This window comes from Nannobrachium achirus (genome assembly GCF_963921795.1).
Source record: "Nannobrachium achirus genome assembly, chromosome: 9".
In the NCBI taxonomy this organism is placed as follows: domain Eukaryota; kingdom Metazoa; phylum Chordata; class Actinopteri; order Myctophiformes; family Myctophidae; genus Nannobrachium; species Nannobrachium achirus.
This window is the reverse complement of record NC_137818.1, coordinates 34,565,830-34,582,540: the sequence shown is the minus strand read 5'-3', so window position 1 is coordinate 34,582,540 and position 16,711 is coordinate 34,565,830. Positions and strand designations below refer to the sequence as shown.

Sequence of the window (16,711 nt, the reverse complement as noted above, 5' to 3'; positions counted from 1 at the left end):
AATTTGCATTTTGTATATTCGTTTAGATACTTAATCTATATTTTTAACGTCCATATTATGGCAAAGTATCCGTTTTTCAACGTTTTTCAATGGCTTTAGGGGTACTCTTATTCTGAAGAGATCGGCGCCGGATGCCTTATTTCTGCTAACGCTATTTCTGCTCATTTCACATAGGCTTTCAGGAAGAGCGTTGAGAGACAGTTGTAGGCTATTTACTTACCAGTCAACTACAGGTTGCCTCATTTTGAAATAAAAACACCAGCTTTATGGTATGTGTTCAAGATAAATTAAGGTATGACACTGCACCATTATAATGAGAAAGGTTAGATTTATTTATAGCTTTGTGTGATATAGTTGTCAAACTGTTAGTGTTAATGGAATGCTTGGACAAAAAAAGATATACTGTAAAAATGCTTTTAACTACCATTATTCTGCTACTATTTTTCAACACCTTTTACAGTAAGTCATGTCGAGACACAGAGAAGTGAACCACTAGCCTGAACTTTAAATGCCCTGCAAAGTTTTATCTTCAAATTTCATCATAATGGACTTTGGAACAAGTAGCCTATATGGAACAGCCTATGGCAAACCCATTTATTTTTTCAGATTGCAAGTCCAACAACAAAAATATAATTTTCCTAAAAAATGTTTGTTACTTTACTTTAAAATTCTTAATGTCCTCTTGCAAGTATGGATGAATACTTCCAACTTAAGAGTTGAGTTAATTATGAGGAAGGCCAGCAGTCCAAAATCAGACTTCTAAATCAGTGGTTCTCAAACATTTTCATGCCAAGGTCAAGGACGCCCAAATTAATATGTAGGCCTATTTGGCCGCAGACCCCCATCTGAAAATGTTTTGTGCCAGGGACTCTCAGAAGAGAAGTGCAACACTTGGTACAACACTTTTTTCTTATTTGTTGTGCGTTACCTTGTTATATACTATGTTATTCATTGTATAACAATAAGGTGCTTTAGAGATTTGTTATATAACTAAATGTGTGTGCTTCCAACAAACTGTGTTGTTTTTGCAACATTAATCCAGAATATTAGAGAGACACAAGTTGTACTGTGTGAAACACTGTGACAAACTTCAATACACACAATATCAGCTGTTTACAGGCTGCAACAGGAGGTAAAGGGTGAATAATACAGCTTTACATGTGGAAGTGGGGAAGGTTGTCTATATCACTTGTTCTCAACGTTTTCAGGCCGCGACTCCCCAAAATAATATTTGAATTTGGGACACCCCCTTTCTCTCTTCTGTTTCAGCGATGTGGTCTACTAGACTTGGGCAGCAGTTGGGCCGTCCTACACGTTCAGTGCTAGGGTGGTTGGTCAACAAGTTCCTAACCAGGCAGAACCGGCTTCTGGAGGAGAATGCAGTGAAGCTGTGTGGCATCCTACCTGCACACACAGTTCTAGAGCTGGGGCATGGGCCCGGTCTGGGACTGCAGTCAGCAGCCAAACTGCTCACAGACCCTGCAGGCCACCTCATAGGGGTGGATTACTCAAAATACATGCATCAGGTAACTAAGTAAGTAAGTAAGTAAGTCATCTGACGCATAGTGAGCTTGTAAATCAGCAATTTGGCGAAGATATTTGGTCTAAACTGGGTTTACTGGTGACATAATGCACATTATCATGTACTGAAGTGTAGGTGGCTGAAAATGCCACATTTGGAATCATCCCTTAACTATTTCTTATCTTGCAGACGGCAAGTGAAGTGATGAAAGATCTTTTGGCCAGTGGGAAGGTGACCCTGTACCACTGTGACGTAGCAGCCATGCCCCTGGCAGACAGCACCATAGACAGAGTGTTTCACTGTAACTGCTACTACTTCTGGCCTGACCTCAGGAAAGCTGCTTCAGAGATACATAGGGTCATGAAACCAGGTAGGCTATTTCTTTCTTATTATCACTACAGGCTTTTGTAACTACTATGCTAGATGATAGATCTATGCTATGTCTGAGGAGCCAAACAAAAATAAATGTACCTGTACACAAGATGTACCTGTAACAAGACCAGCGTGAGCCAGGTTGTTCCTGTTGGAATCATGGCGTTTCACCACATACTCACTGACTTGCTTGTAGCTTTACATCTATATCTTAGATGTGGATTTAAGTATTAAACAGAGAATTATATCTTGTTCATATAAAGTCTGCTTCATTATCCTCCTCTATGTAGTGCAACCTGAACATTACATTACCTTTCTTTCTTTTTCCTTTTTTTCCAATATCATTGTTTTTATTATCAACACATTAGAAATTCTTATGGTGTTCTCTCTTTCTGGAGGAGGGTTTCACTTGATTTTACACAACATTTCCTTTTGTTTAAACCTGTTCTTTTTGTTCTCCTCCTTGTTCCTCCAGGAGGCCTGATGGTGACAACGTTGAGACTGGACAGGATAGCATATTTTGCGTCTAAGCGGGTGATGCCAGGAGAAAGCTGGCGCCCAGAGGGCTACATGGCAGCTCTGAAAGACTCTGGCTTCACTGACGTCAACATGGATGACAAGCAGGACAGTGGCATCACATTTCAGACTATCTATGCCACTGCCTCAAAATGAGACTTTATGAAAGTTACCAAGTTCCAAATGATCCTGATGGTTATTTATTTTATATCCAGGGTTCCCACGGTCATGAAATTCCTGGAAATATTTTGAAATTAGAAAAATATTTTTCCAGTACTGGAAAAGTTTTGGAATTGATCAAGGGTCCTGGAAGGTCCTGGAAAAAATAGCTATGCATTGTCTTTGGTTATTGATTTTGTTAATACCTCTGAAATGACAAATTAAACATTGGTCAAATTGTCAAATATTAAAGGCATAAATTGTGAAAATAGCCGATCCACATGCTCACAACGCCTGCTCACAACGCGAGGCGTTGTGAGCATGTGGATCTGCTATTTTCACAATAGAAACGTGTTGTACAAAATTCCTCAACTCTTAGTGCTCATCAGGGTGGGGGGTCCCCAGTTAAAATATGATTATTTCGGGGGTAACAGCCTGAAAAGGTTGAGAACCACTGGCATACACTACCTGTCTTTGGGCATTGCGCATATAAATAGGAGTAACCGACTTGTTATTGAGCTGGAAACCTTGTATGTCCAAAACCATTACTTTTCAGGATATAGGGAAAATAACCATGTGTTCCAGGGGATCCAATGCAGTTATTATTCTGACACAAGCTCTTGTTTATACTTTTCATTAGTTAAATATTTCTAAAATCCACAGACACACTTAAACACAAAGCTTGTAGATGGGCTATTTCTAATAGGCTGTTTTTGAGTGAGACAGCGAAGTAGGGCATTCATTTATGAACAAACTAAAACATTGAAATACAGAGATAACAATGTTTTTGCCCGACAACAACGATATGTGAGACGAATCTAATCAACCATTCAAGGTATAAAGCGCTGTATTCTGGCAAACCTGTACAGTAACATGTGCCTAAATTAGTAGTAAAAAATGTGTTAATGTTTGTTAATAAAAAAAAAAAATCTAAATACTTTATATTGTATACACAGTAAATAATTATGTATATAAGGTATATTTATATATTGTTGTCATTTATGTTAAGTGACATTTAGGGCTCTATTTTGATTGTCTCGAGTACCAGCTCTTATGCCTTAACTTAAAGGCCTGTCCATAGGCCTACTCTCTCCGACCACCGAACCTTTCATCAGACAAAATGACACTTGCATCTTCTGAAAAGCATTACCCCGAACTCTCCGACGAAAACTCAGGTGGTCGGAGACAGTATGGACAGACCTTTAAGTTAAGGCATAAGAGCTGGTACTTAAGATAATCAAAATACAGCCCTTAAAGTGAGGAAAGAAGGACAATCAAAACAATTCATGTTACTATTACTTTCCATGCAGAACAATAATAATGGACATAATTCCCTGGCCAATAACAGTATAATTACTAATAATGGCAATAATAGTAGATGTTCTGGGACGGTGAGGTTTGTCATTTCAAAATATCAAATCATAACCTAACCCTCCAGCATACAGGTCTTTAGCCTGGCGGGCCATCCCTCATACTGCATTCACTCATTCCTCCTTCCCAAGGAACGATTGAGTGAATGCACAGTATGCGGCTGGCTGGCCAGTCTAACAGGTCTTAACCTATACATTATAGAATAGGTAAACACCCTACTGGATGCACACTGTAATCAACAAGAAACTGTCAAACACTTAATTGCAAGTAAGTAATAACATAAGGCAAAACACCTTTTAACTTTATAAAATAAACTGACTTCATAATATTTTATTTGTATTTATATTTTTCATAAGGGTTTAATACTCCCAGTCCAGTTGGTGGTGCTAATCCGCCTGTCTGTCACCTATTAATAAACAGAAGGGAAACAAAACAACTACACCACCCATAATGCATTTCAATAAAACGAAGGCGCTCTTCTTGACGTACGCAGAGGGAAACTCAAAACAGTACAATTTTGGTCCTCTCCTCCTCTCTCGTCGTACGACTCCACGAGATAAAGTTGCCGTGAAGCTATTAACATTTAATGAAGTGAAGAAAAACAGACATATTGGTTATCCAGGTAAACATTGAACACATTGGTCTACTCTGGACGTCAAAAGCTGAAGTCTACACTTTGTTTGCATCGCAAGGCAAGCCGCTGCACAACTGTAAACATTAGCTAATGTTAGCTGTAGCTTACGAAATAACTTTTAATTAGTGAATAGGTTCTGTTGTGACAGTGCGAATACATGGTACATTTAGCTGTGAACCCTGGTCCCTGACGTACAGTATGTTCATTTACAGTATGTTCATATGGCGTTCACTCCCATGCAAAAAGAAAAGTATGTACTATTTGGTCCAGTGAGCTCCGACCTAAACCTTTGAAATTGTCAGCTTTTTCCTAAATGTTTTTTTTTAAACATCTTCTATATATTCCAGATAAATTGTGTATGCAGTAAAATATTCACTGGACGTTTTTAATTTACATGTTTATGGCATACCAGCTAATGACAATTTAAAATCTCTCCAAATATAATAATACCAGTAAGACGAAAAGCACAATATGGGCTTAATATTGATGGCTTAAAAGGGATTCTATTGTATTGGCATTCCCAGATATAGGCTTAATATTGATGGGCATAAAAGGGATTCTATTAGTGTGGTTGCCCTAACAGGGCATCATCTGGGAATCAGATGTAGAAATCAGCTCCATATATGGAGATCTAGGTTATGATCCAGTCGTCTCCATGTAATGTATGGATATCCAGTGTTTGTCTTCGATGAGGTGATGCCACAAAAATGTGATGTCACAACAATGTCAACAATGTGATGTTCACAACAGGTCAGCAGCTATAGACATTGAGGCGTTACTCACAGACAAGATACATGATACGGAATGGATACGAACAAGATGTGCCGGAGTTCATAGTTAACTGCGACCTATGGTCGCAATTACACCAGATCACTCAAAACAAGGATTTATAATACAGAAATGTCAAGTTGTTTGTTTCCAGTGTTCAGTGGCTCACTGCTCCAGTTACCAGGCAGCAGTGTTACACGGGAAAGTGTTTTCTGCAGGTCTTTCAGTCCGAGTGTATCAAAGGGTGCGTTCGGAAATGCGCACCGGGTCTGGTTAGGGTTAGGGTTGGGGTTAGTTTTAGGCATAGTTTTACTGAGGTTAGGTTTGGGTTTAGGCATAGTTTTACTGAGGTTAGGGTTAGGATTAGGGTTGGGTTTAGGCACTCGCTACACTGAGCAGTGAGCACACACCCGGTGCGCATTTCCGAACGCACCCTTTGATACACTCGGACTGAAAGACCTGCAGAAAACACTCTCCCAGTGTTACACTTCCTTTCCCGTGTGAGAGTGACTTTTACATGTTGCTCATGTCCACCTATGTTCAGGATGCAGAGGATCTCCCGTCTGAAACGTGAGCTTCAGATGCTCAGCACAGAGCCTCCACCTGGGATAACCTGCTGGCAGACCGAGGGACAGATGGACGACCTCCGCGCTCGTAAGTATTGTCTCAGGTTAGAACAACATGAAGTACACAACTCCATTACTTCAAACTAAGTATAAATACTCCTGGGCAAATATTACTCCACTACAAGTGAAATTTGCTCATAATTTCTCAAACAAATTGAATTTCTTAGATGTTTAATTCATTCAGTATTCAAAGGTGTGTGTGTGTGTGTGTGTGTGTGTGTGTGTGTGTGTGTGTGTGTGTGTGTGTGTGTGTGTGTGTGTGTGTGTGTGTGTGTGTGTGTGTGTGTGTGTGTGTGTGTGTGTGTGTGTGTGTGTGTGTGTGTGTGTGTGTGGGTGGGTGGGTGGGTGGGTGTGTAGTTATGTGCATGCATTAGTCACAGAGGAATTGTAGTAGGCCTAGTAGCTTTTTCCCTAGAAAATAAACCACCTACTTACCTTAAATGAATCCCTTTTAGTGTTATAACTTCATCCTGAATGACATTGGTCAGCGAGACAGACTGAATAAAGAGAATATTCATTCACAAACAAACCAAAGCCCTCAAACAAAGAACTACAGTAATTTATTTTTTTCATTTCGAGGTAACATCATTCAGTCAGTTTTAAATGGGGAGGAAAAGAAACACACTTCTTCAGACAATGTAAACAATTTGTTGGGAATTAATTCTGCCATGGGCAGTTGCTTGGTCATAAAATCACCAATCTGGCAAGACCTCGTCAAAGAAAGGGGAACGGCCACTCAGTCTGTACCTCTTCCTTGGCGTAGCCATCATTGACTCTTGTCTCGAGAGATTGTAAAATCACTGACACTGCTACTTTGGTATTTACTCTGGTCTGTCAGGTTTTCTTAGTAAAGTGTTCCATCCTTTGGTTTGCAGAGATAGTCGGTGGCGCAGACACGCCGTACGAGGGTGGAGTCTTCTCTTTGGAGATCAAGGTTCCAGAGAGGTAATTTTGCTGACCAGAGTGCTCTGCACCTCATTGTCAAGTTCATGTGTATGCCTGTCACAATTATCATAGTCGTCTAATTGCAATTATTTGAGATAATTGCTATTCTTTTGTCATAATCATTTCCATGATCATGTTGAAAAATGTAAATACATAAATCAAGCAGAAATTGCCGATCTTTAAGATAAGCATTGTAAGCTTGTAGACTCTTAAGAAATGCGTTGTAAGCTTGTAGCTTTTTTATAAAATTAACTTGATTTGAGAAACAATTGCTTACATTTGTAATTGCGACAGCCTTATTCACATGTTTAATGTTTTGTAAAGCTGACCTACTCCTCCCTTTCCTTCCCTAGGTATCCTTTTGAACCCCCCAAGATGAGATTCTTGACCCCTATCTACCACCCTAACATTGACAACGCAGGACGCATCTGTCACGACGCACTCAAACTCCCACCTAAGGTTGAAACTAATATATATACTGCACAGTCCATGTTTTTTTTCTTTTCTTTTTTCTGAGTAACCCTGCACATGTTGATTAACAAGAACCAGCGGTTAAAATGCGGGACCTCATGTTTCTCCTTTGGGAACTGAAAGTAAGCTTGTTCTCTCTGGTTTAGGGTGCCTGGAAACCATCTCTCAACATCTCCACAGTGCTTACCTCCATACAGCTGCTGATGAACGAACCCAACCCAGATGATCCGCTCATGGCTGATATAGTGAGTCCAAACACGCACTTGACATTCACACACATCGCGCTGTGTTAGGGCATCGCAACATTTCTTTCTTTCTTCGGAATATCGTATACCTTTTCACCAGTTTTTCCATGATACACAGCTTGACATACAGTAAAGGCATGGTATAGGTAATGCCAGAAAAGCTTTGAGAAAAGGCTCTAAAAAAAAAAAAAAAAAAACTCTTGTCTAATCAAAATTATGATCTGATACTTTGGGCTGTCCTTGAGCAACTTTGGCGCATCTACAGTATATACACGTTTTTTATTTATTTTTTGTATCTCTCCAAGCATCTTCACAGTGCAGGACGATGATCTACCTAGTAAAAAAATAGGCAAAACATATTTTTTGAATATTTCAAGCTCATAGCAAAAGGCGTCTTAGTTGCCTGCAGCCACTGCATATTTGAACCTGACTTTTACAACAGTACAGTTTCCATGATTCAACCTTTAAAGAGGAAACATGAAGGCAACAGACTCTGGAATGGCTAGGTGAGTATTGTGGGACTGAAACAAGTTAACGATTAGATACATTAATTTTAAGTACTGTAAGTGTAAATTATTTGGTTGTGCCTTCGATTAAACAATGACTATCTTCACATGATCAGGTTTTACAGCAATGTGGTGCTTAAGCCAACCTTATAACACCTAGAGTTCTCAACAGGCCTGAAAATTAAGGCCCGGCCCTAACTGGGCCCTAACTGGGCAGGCCCGAAGCCCTACTAGTTGGCATACATTTTAGGCCCTACCCGGCCCGAAAACGTCGGGTTGGGTCGGTTATGGTCGGGTCTATCACAGAGTAATAGTAACTAGGGGTGCAACGATCCAGTTTTTTCTATTCCGATCCGATATATTAATTTGGCTATTTCCCGATAACCGATACGATACCCGATATTTACAGTAGGCTACATAGCAAAAAAAAAGAGAAAAAAATGCATCACCTTTCAATTAAAGCCATTTATTAATTGTAGGATAGGCTCAGTTAAAATAACAGAGTGCAGTCAGTGCAACTCTTTATATAAATTCTTCAAATAACCATTTAGAAAAAATATGCTACTTAAAGAAGATTCTTTTGGGGGGTATTTTTTTCCTGTATAGTAAGTGAATGGGTAGGTACAAGAAATCATTAAAAAGGAACCCCTTGGGATGATATTTCAGCTTGGCACCTGGCAGAATCTTAAAATATACCCTTTAAGGATTAAGAAAAAACAGGTGGCGAAAAAAATCCACCCTATGCATGTGGACCCCCCTTTCCTACTAGACTATTATGCAACTATTCGCCCTGCAGTCACACATTTCTGCGGTCACCAATGTCGGTGTAACCATGCATGCGTCTGCTCGACGCGTCCGCGACACACATGTTGCTGACAGACAACTTACTTGACAAGCTTGTGGACAAGAAACAAACAGCGATTGGATTTTCCGAAACAGACCCCCGTGAATTTAAAGAGAAAGGAAGAGCTTAAAACATTTGGCCATCCCTAATCTCTAAACCAAGGACCTGTTGCTTTGTTTGTTGTTGTGCCTCATGCACTACCAACCGAACGCTTTGCTCTCTGCCGTGCAGCCGTCAACTGGCTCGCATGCAGTGAAGCCGTGTCTCGTTAGACAAGAGTGGAGGAGCGACTTTGGAGGAGCGAAGTTGTGCTGGGATCATTTATTTAATAATTGTATGCTAAAAACATTTGGTCATGGGCTTACAATTGCGTGATTATATGCAATATGCCACCCTGAGGTTAGTTATTATTTATATCGGGACTCGGATCGGCGACGTTACTGTCCGATACCGATTAATTAATTAACATTAATTACCTTCATATCGGCGCCGATACCGATAAAATATCGGATCGGTTGCATCCCTAATAGTACCAGTAAGACTCCCTAATCGGGAGATAAGCGACCGTTGGTCGCTTATCTCCATAAATAGAGCAAAAATGTGTTTTTCCAAAATCTTCCTGATCCATGTTGTTGACATGAGTGTAGACATACTGTGTAGTGATTTTCGTGATTTTAGGGCAAAATCTGAATCGGCCTCATGGTGGCGCTAGAGGGCCATGTGAGAAATGAGGGGTGGGGTCTCCTCGCCGCCAAGGCGGACGAATAGGTACCTCTCCCGGTCGCTCCTAGCCCGAGTTACGGCATTTTATGTGAGCTGCAGTGGCAGGGGGTCCTCCACTGGGGGCGCCACCACTTTTGCATCCGTTCTGGAGCACCAGGAGTGGGTGGTCCCCGGGAATGCCCCGTGAGCAGCCCCGTTGGGGTGGTCATTTGGTCATTTTTGCACATTTGGTAATTTTTTACACCTGGGGGTCCCCCAGGGACCTGGATGTGTGACGTGTGACAGAGGGAGTGACGGAGGGACAGCCGGTGGAGGTTTGGATAGTGTGCAAGTAACTGCGACCTACGGTCGCAAACAAACAAATAAAAATAAAAATAATTTTTTTCAATGAGCCCGAGGCCCTACCCGGCCCGACTAATTAGCATACATTTTAGGCCCTACCCTAAATGTTGGTCGGGTTCGGGTATGGTCGGGTTCGGGCAGAAGTTGAGAACTCTAATAACCCCCCCCCCACCACCTCAATATAATTTCTAGTTTTTCTACTGTAATTAAGTTAAGTGCTTCTTTTTAAAATAGCGGCAATATCATCATCTAACAAAGTAATCCATCAGTGACAGCCCTACTCATACCATGTTTATATATTCTATATTTAAATACAGCTGTCAGCCTGTCACTAATGCTATTTAGGATTTGATATTTTTTTCATGTATAGTGCAATCCTGCCAAATATACACAAGTCATGCTGCAAAGTTAACATTGTCACATTTTTTAATTGCAGTCATCAGAGTTTAAATACAACAAACAGATATACTTGGAGAAGGCCAGAAAGTGGACAGAGAAACATGCCGTTCAGAAGAACATGGTAAGTAATTAAATTGGCATGATGACATGATGGCAAGTGTCTGATCAGTGATCAATGATCATTAAACACACATTTAATAGTATTATCCATAGAGTAACTGATTATGTAGTTTAACTGACTACCCACAAGGTGGTGCTGTGACTCCAATCTTCACGTAACCACTGATTGTCTCAATTGTTTTGTGCGGCAAGCTGACACTGTCTTGGAGTTGGGAGTTACTTTACCAACCTTAATCTTTCTACATTCCACACGTGACTTTTAAGTTTTAACATTTTACACGTGGAGAAACAGGAGTAAGCGTGACATTGTCTAAAAAGAAAATGTGTGTACGACTCTATGTGTATCTCTGCCTGTGCTCAGGGAGTTTTGAAGAGTGACAAGGAAAACACTCCAGACCAAAATGCATCATCCTCATCGTCATCCCGCAAGAGAGACTGCCAGAGTGGAGCGCCACAGGAATCAAAGAGAGCCTGTGTGTAGGTCTGCAACTCTACCTGTCATGACCTTGTCGAGACACGGCTTCTTCTCCTCAACCCTGCGACCATACTTTATATAATATATCCATCTGTTTGTGATTTTGTCCATTTAGGGTCTCATGCCTACTTACGTTTGTGTGCTATATGTTTTCTTCTTTATATGCACAAATATGTACATATTCATTAATGTGTAAGGCTACCTGTTGTATTTGGTAATGTGTGTCCAAATTATTAAAGAGTTTAACATTTTACGTTGTTGTTTACTATGACAGTAGTTGATGCATACCATATGAGGCTATTTATTTTATTCAATCATAAGTTTGACAGTTGTATATAAAGTATGTACATCCAAAATAGCAAGTCAAATAGTTTTTTTAACAAACTAAGAGGGTTTTATTTCTTATATAAAATTATATATTTGCTGTATATCATATAAAAAGGGAGACAAACACAGGGCTATAGTGAATCAATAGCATGCTAGTTCAGAGGTAGTTACATTGTATGTACATATTGCTAGCCTACTCTTAACAATCTGTAGAAAGACCCTAGCTACATCCCGTTGAGTCTGTGATGGGGATGGGACGATAAGCGATATTATCGTTTATCGTGATAAAAAACACTCACAATAATCGTATCATGGAGATTTAATTTATCGTGATAGTGTTCTCCGTCATGCACTGGGATTCACCTTTTATTTGCCGAGCTGCATATCCGCTACCATTTAAAGCCTCTATAATTGGTAAAAGGTACTAATAAACGTACTTGATACAGTCTCTTTTTGTCTCTGCCAAAAAATAGGCGATCTACAAGCTCACAACGCGTCGCACGTTCCGCCCCAGGATAATGGATTTTGATTATCGCGATAATATCGTAAATCGCAATTTCTTTTGTCACAATAATCGTGATATGAAATTTTCTTATCGTCCCATCCCTAGTCTGTGACTGTTTGCCTCAGGCTGGGGAGAGTTGCATATCATTTGTGTCAAAACCATGTAAACCGTATGTGCGATCTGTTTCCCGTTGTTATACCACAGGCAATTATAAGACTTCTGTGAAGTGAGAAATGTTAGCTTACTCTGGTAAAAAAAAAAGACCTATGCAGATAAATCCTTTATACTGAACCATAGCAATAAGAGATAGACCTGGTATTTAAAAAAACAACAACAAACAATATAATAACTCCACTTAAAAAACATGTAACCAAATAATCTATAACCTTTCTAAGCTGCATAATATCTCTTTTAACATCAACATAAACATTTACACTTTCAATATTCTACTGGTTCTACTTAAATTCCCCTTGCTAGACCACTGATTTGTCTCATGCTTAAATGTCCTATTATGCTTGTGGCTTTTTATTGGTGCTCTCCGTTTCGACCTGCGTCTTCAATCCTCTGAAGAACGTCCGAAATCGTCCGTGCTTTGATCTGTGATGCTGTGCTCTGCTGTTGTGAAGTTTCATTTTAAGCCTTTCTTTTTTTGCGAAGGGCATTTTGGTTTGCAGTCTACATGTCCAGGGGCACTTGGTGGTGTTCTCATAGACTTCTCTATAGTTTCACTACAGTCTCTGTGTAGACCCATTCTGATACAGGTGGGGGACCAATAACCCAGGCTCGGTCTCTGCTGCTGCTTTATGTACTGTACGTGTGTGTACTGTATGACGGAAAGTCCATATTGTCCCATCTATCCCTTGGGCCCAGATGGAGGCTCAGGGATGAGAAGTGAGAGGGGGAGGGATGGTGGGGTGATAGAGCGGACAAGTGTTGCTGCTTAGATCCTGTTCAAAGCTTTTCAGACACTCTTCATCTCTCAGGCTCCCTCTCTCTGTTCCCCTGTCTCTTCCCCTGCCACTGGGAGAGGGTGTCTGACAGGCGATGAGGGGGACCGAGGAGGAAGAGGAAGTGGCGGAGCAGTGGGAGAATCTGATCGCGTCCAGCTGGGGCTGGAGGAGGGAGGAGGAGCCTCCCCCGCCGTACAGGGCGTCCACGTCGGCGAGCGACACCTGTGTCGTCTCGGAGCAGGAGCTCTTCTCCGTCTCCACGGAGACCAGCGAGTCGAGCGTGCGGTCCCGGCGCAGGGGCGGGCGCGCCTTATTGGGGCGGGGCCAGAAGAAGAAGAGCTGGGAGTGGTCTCGCGTGAACAGGAGGAAGAGGAGCGGGTTTAGGCAGGACGGCAGGGGCTGCAGGAGCAAGAGGACGGATTTGAGCACCTCCTCCCCTAGAGAGAGGAGGCCCAGCAGGGAGCACAGGGAGAGGAAGGCTACAGGCACATAGAGGAGGCCATTCGTGAATATAAGCCAGGCTACGTGTTTGATCATGGCACAGTCCCACAGGCCCTCACACTCTCCTCTCAGCAGCTCCCAGTACAGGCGGATGTAGGAGCCGGTGACTATCAGCAGGCACAGGGTGTTCATCATGATGAGAGCCAAGGGGAAGCCGAGGGAGGAGGGGGGCTGAGAGGAGGTGGGAGGCAGGGGGGAGGGCAGGCAGAACGGAGAGGACCCGTACTCCCCTACTCCCACCAGCGGGAGGGAGGCCAGGGTGAGCGACAGGGTGAGGCAGAAGAGGGCGCACGTGCGCACGCTCCCGAGCGACGGCGACTTGCCGTAGGCCCGGGCGCACGTCACGCTCACGCCGCACTGCACGGCCGCCAGCGTCAGCAGCAGCACGCTCGCTTCGGACGCGAACACCCACACCCACCCGGTCGCCTGGCAGCCGGGGCCCCCCTCCCAGCGGGCGCCGTGGCGCCCAAACTCCCCCAGCGTGAGCACGTCCACGAGGGCCAGGGTGCACGTGCACACGCCCGTCAGCAGATTGGAGGCGCCCATGCAGGCTACGGTGAAGCGCAGCGGGGAGAGGTAGCCGGCGGAGCCGAAGAGTGAGAGGAGCAGCAGGGAGTTCCCCAACAGGGCCACGAGAGAGATGGACCACAGGCCCACACGCACCAGCCAGCTGCCCAGCAGAGACTCACAGGGACGAAACGGACCTGCAACAACACCAAGAATGATGCAAACCGTCAGCAATATATTAAAGGTAGTGCATGGGATGTTTCTTTGTTAAAAGTTGCCTTTGAAAAACTCTGTTAGAAATCAATGCTATACATTGCTATAGAGTAGACCATAAGAGTGCTTGAGCAGTAACATGGGTTTCCCCTGTCAACCAATCAGGAGAGAGTACCCATTTATTAGGTTCAATCTCAGTGTTCCAGTTCCAATTTGGTCTGCTAATTTCTTTGATTGATTGATGAATACTTTGTTGACAATTAGTGAAGATGCAGGCAGTACAACCATTTAAAAACACACATGGATGACACAAAAAGGCTTCTTTCCATTGTGGTCCATGAAACGGCACACAAAACGACTGGACAAAATGACTATGCAACATTTGTGTCTTCACTTCCAATTTCACTCATTTATCCTATATCCTGTATGAGGATGATTGTTATATGATTATAGAGCTATAAATAACAAATAAATCATTTACTGCACCTTACCAATATTGGACTGAGGCCGATTCTAAACATGCCTTCTAAATCCTGAAAAATCTCTGAAAAACTTAGGTCAAATATTTATAAAAATAAAATATATATACATGTTTTGTTTATACTGTACATAGCAACAACTACCCCAAAGGGGGTTCCCGTCTTAAATGGTTTAGAAAAAGGCCTTAAGGCATGATCTTGCATATCCTTCAGAGTGAAATGCACATGACACCTGCAGATAACAAGTGTATTCTAGGTTTGGTTTAGAGTTACCTGGGACAGGCGTACACTGAACACTGGTCTGCAGTTTGGATTCCTCTATTTCTAGCTGGAACTCTTCCAGATCCGGGTCATCTGCAATACAATGTGTTATGGTATGGTCAAAGACAAGAAGAATTGCCCTTAATGTTCAGTATGGCACACTGACTGTTCTGTGTGTGCATATAGTAAAAAGCAAGTAACCTGGGAAACAACAGTTCCTGAGCCATGTGGCCCATAGTGGCAGGGACCTATTTCTTATTTATTTTAGCGTGAGGCCCCCCATCCGTGATGTACCCCCCCTGAGCATGATGATGCTAGTAGCAGTATGTCGCAGGGACTTACCCCCAATCCAACCACTGATGCTGAGTGCCAAGCAGTGCTTTGGTACGACCCGGCTCTGTGTGTGTGTGTGTGTGTGTGTGTGTGCGTGTGCGTGTGCGTGTGCGTGTGCGTGTGCGTGTGACTGTGTGTGGCAGAAGGGTTAGAGGAGGTTGGAGGGGGGTATAGTGGTAATCAAACATTCCTTTGCGGTGATGAACAAATATATTTGAGAAACATAATTGGTGCACTCATAACTCTCATCAGCACTGTTTTGATAACAATTTAAGGTGTATAAATTCTAATCAGTGTTATGTCATGGTCTGTTCATCCTTTGTTATTGTTATCTTTCTTTTGTGAGCCCAGCCTTTGTTTCTTCTAAAGTCTAATTGTGTGGATTTAATAGTAGTAATGTCTGCTTAATTTTGGTTTAACAATGTTTATACTTTATGCCTACAGTAGGAATTTGTGGCGGGGTAAACATTCAAGTGTGTGTGTGTGTGTGTGTGTGTGTGTGTGTGTGTGTGTGTGTGTGTGTGTGTGTGTGTGTGTGTGTGGCCGCTGCCAGGTAGTTGTGGTTTAACTGAGGCTCTGACATGTTCCAAGGAGTCTCATGTCAAAAATAAAGACCCAGAGACATTGGCAGCGAGTGCAGACATCGGGCATTTTTCCCCCCTTAACTATTTGTATAGCACGTATGTACACCTGTGGAACAGTGATATGTGCGTATGGTGTGTACATTTGGTGTATTCTCTTACAGTGTGTGTCTGCATGGATCGGGTACATGGCTACAGTCCTCTTGTGTAAGTCTTCGTCAGCGTTTCCATGCTCAGCCTCCCACTGGTTGCCCGACTTGTAGCTGTCACAGGAGCCATACACGCAGCATTGGTAGGCATAGGGCATCTCCACCACCCTGGGAGGGGCACAGAAAGGCACGGTAAAGACATGTACTGCAGTGAAGACTACTCAGTAATAACAACTTTGTTACACTAGAGCAGTGGTGAAATTTGAAGGTCTCCCCTTAAATTTGACAGTGTTGCAAATGGAACCAAATGGACCCGTTGGGTTCCATTTGGTTCCATTTGTAACACTGTCAAAGTTACAGACTTGTAAGGGGCAATTGAGAGTAGACCCCCATAAAGGAACCTAGAGAGACCCTGAAATCCACTTTGAGAACCACTGCACTAGAGCAGGGGTCTTCAACGTTTTCAGGCCAGGGACCCCCAAACTGATGGGGAGATGGCGCAGGGACCCCCTACCTCGTAGGGTGGGAGTTGGGGCTACAACATAATATGGTATATTTATGTATAAAATGGTGTCGTGGACCCCCTGTTGAAGACCCCTGCCTGTTGAAGACGCCACACCAGCGATCTGACCAATATGTCTGAGGCCATAGTCTCTGGGACTTTGTCAGAGTACCCGATGTACCCGTCTGTCTGTGTCCATTTTATGCCCAAATATGGACAACCGGATCTCCATATGCTGTATGCCTTTATATAGGCATATCAGGTTTGTTATGTCTGAGTCAGAGTGATGTGGCCATGCTCCTCCCTATATATGGGCATATGGGGTTTGTTTACGGTTGTCAGAGTGAAGTAGCTGTGGTCCAACC

General features: G+C 42.6%; 3 protein-coding genes across 3 annotated transcripts in view; 2 read left to right on the top strand and 1 right to left on the bottom strand.

The window, feature by feature from the left end:
* Positions 1 to 220: 220 nt before the first annotated feature.
* Positions 221 to 2,724, top strand: LOC308291332 (putative methyltransferase YdaC). Its single transcript, XM_080733318.1, has 4 exons — positions 221 to 269; positions 1,270 to 1,526; positions 1,712 to 1,892; positions 2,370 to 2,724. Exons 2-4 carry the CDS (start codon positions 1,272 to 1,274, stop codon positions 2,564 to 2,566), a joined length of 633 nt encoding a protein of 210 aa, XP_080589444.1. The 5' UTR covers positions 221 to 269; positions 1,270 to 1,271; the 3' UTR covers positions 2,567 to 2,724.
* A 1,710-nt stretch (positions 2,725 to 4,434) lies between these two features.
* On the top strand, positions 4,435 to 11,277 carry ube2t (ubiquitin-conjugating enzyme E2T (putative)). The gene is made up of 7 exons (XM_080733588.1): positions 4,435 to 4,562; positions 5,887 to 5,996; positions 6,844 to 6,913; positions 7,267 to 7,372; positions 7,531 to 7,629; positions 10,481 to 10,564; positions 10,925 to 11,277. Exons 2-7 carry the CDS (start codon positions 5,888 to 5,890, stop codon positions 11,042 to 11,044), a joined length of 588 nt encoding a protein of 195 aa, XP_080589714.1. The 5' UTR covers positions 4,435 to 4,562; position 5,887; the 3' UTR covers positions 11,045 to 11,277.
* A 1,471-nt stretch (positions 11,278 to 12,748) lies between these two features.
* lgr6 (leucine-rich repeat containing G protein-coupled receptor 6) overlaps positions 12,749 to 16,711 on the bottom strand; it is a gene marked incomplete at both ends in the record, with an annotated part of 77,295 nt that continues 73,332 nt past the window's right edge. The window contains 3 exons of the mRNA XM_080732699.1: positions 12,749 to 14,025; positions 14,794 to 14,874; positions 15,858 to 16,012. Of these exons, the coding sequence (XP_080588825.1) occupies positions 12,749 to 14,025; positions 14,794 to 14,874; positions 15,858 to 16,012 (1,513 nt within the window). The remainder of the gene's footprint in view (positions 14,026 to 14,793; positions 14,875 to 15,857; positions 16,013 to 16,711) is intronic.

Bases quoted from the DNA above. Each gene is read 5' to 3' on its own strand.
- LOC308291332 (XM_080733318.1), top strand. From the start codon at position 1,272: ATGTGGTCTACTAGACTTGGGCAGCAGTTGGGCCGTCCTACACGTTCA. The intron at 1,527-1,711 runs GTAACTAAGTAA...CTTATCTTGCAG, and splicing joins ACTCAAAATACATGCATCAG to ACGGCAAGTGAAGTGATGAA. The intron at 1,893-2,369 runs GTAGGCTATTTC...TTGTTCCTCCAG, and splicing joins ACATAGGGTCATGAAACCAG to GAGGCCTGATGGTGACAACG.
- ube2t (XM_080733588.1), top strand. From the start codon at position 5,888: ATGCAGAGGATCTCCCGTCTGAAACGTGAGCTTCAGATGCTCAGCACA. The intron at 6,914-7,266 runs GTAATTTTGCTG...TTCCTTCCCTAG, and splicing joins GAGATCAAGGTTCCAGAGAG to GTATCCTTTTGAACCCCCCA. The intron at 7,630-10,480 runs GTGAGTCCAAAC...TTTTAATTGCAG, and splicing joins ATCCGCTCATGGCTGATATA to TCATCAGAGTTTAAATACAA.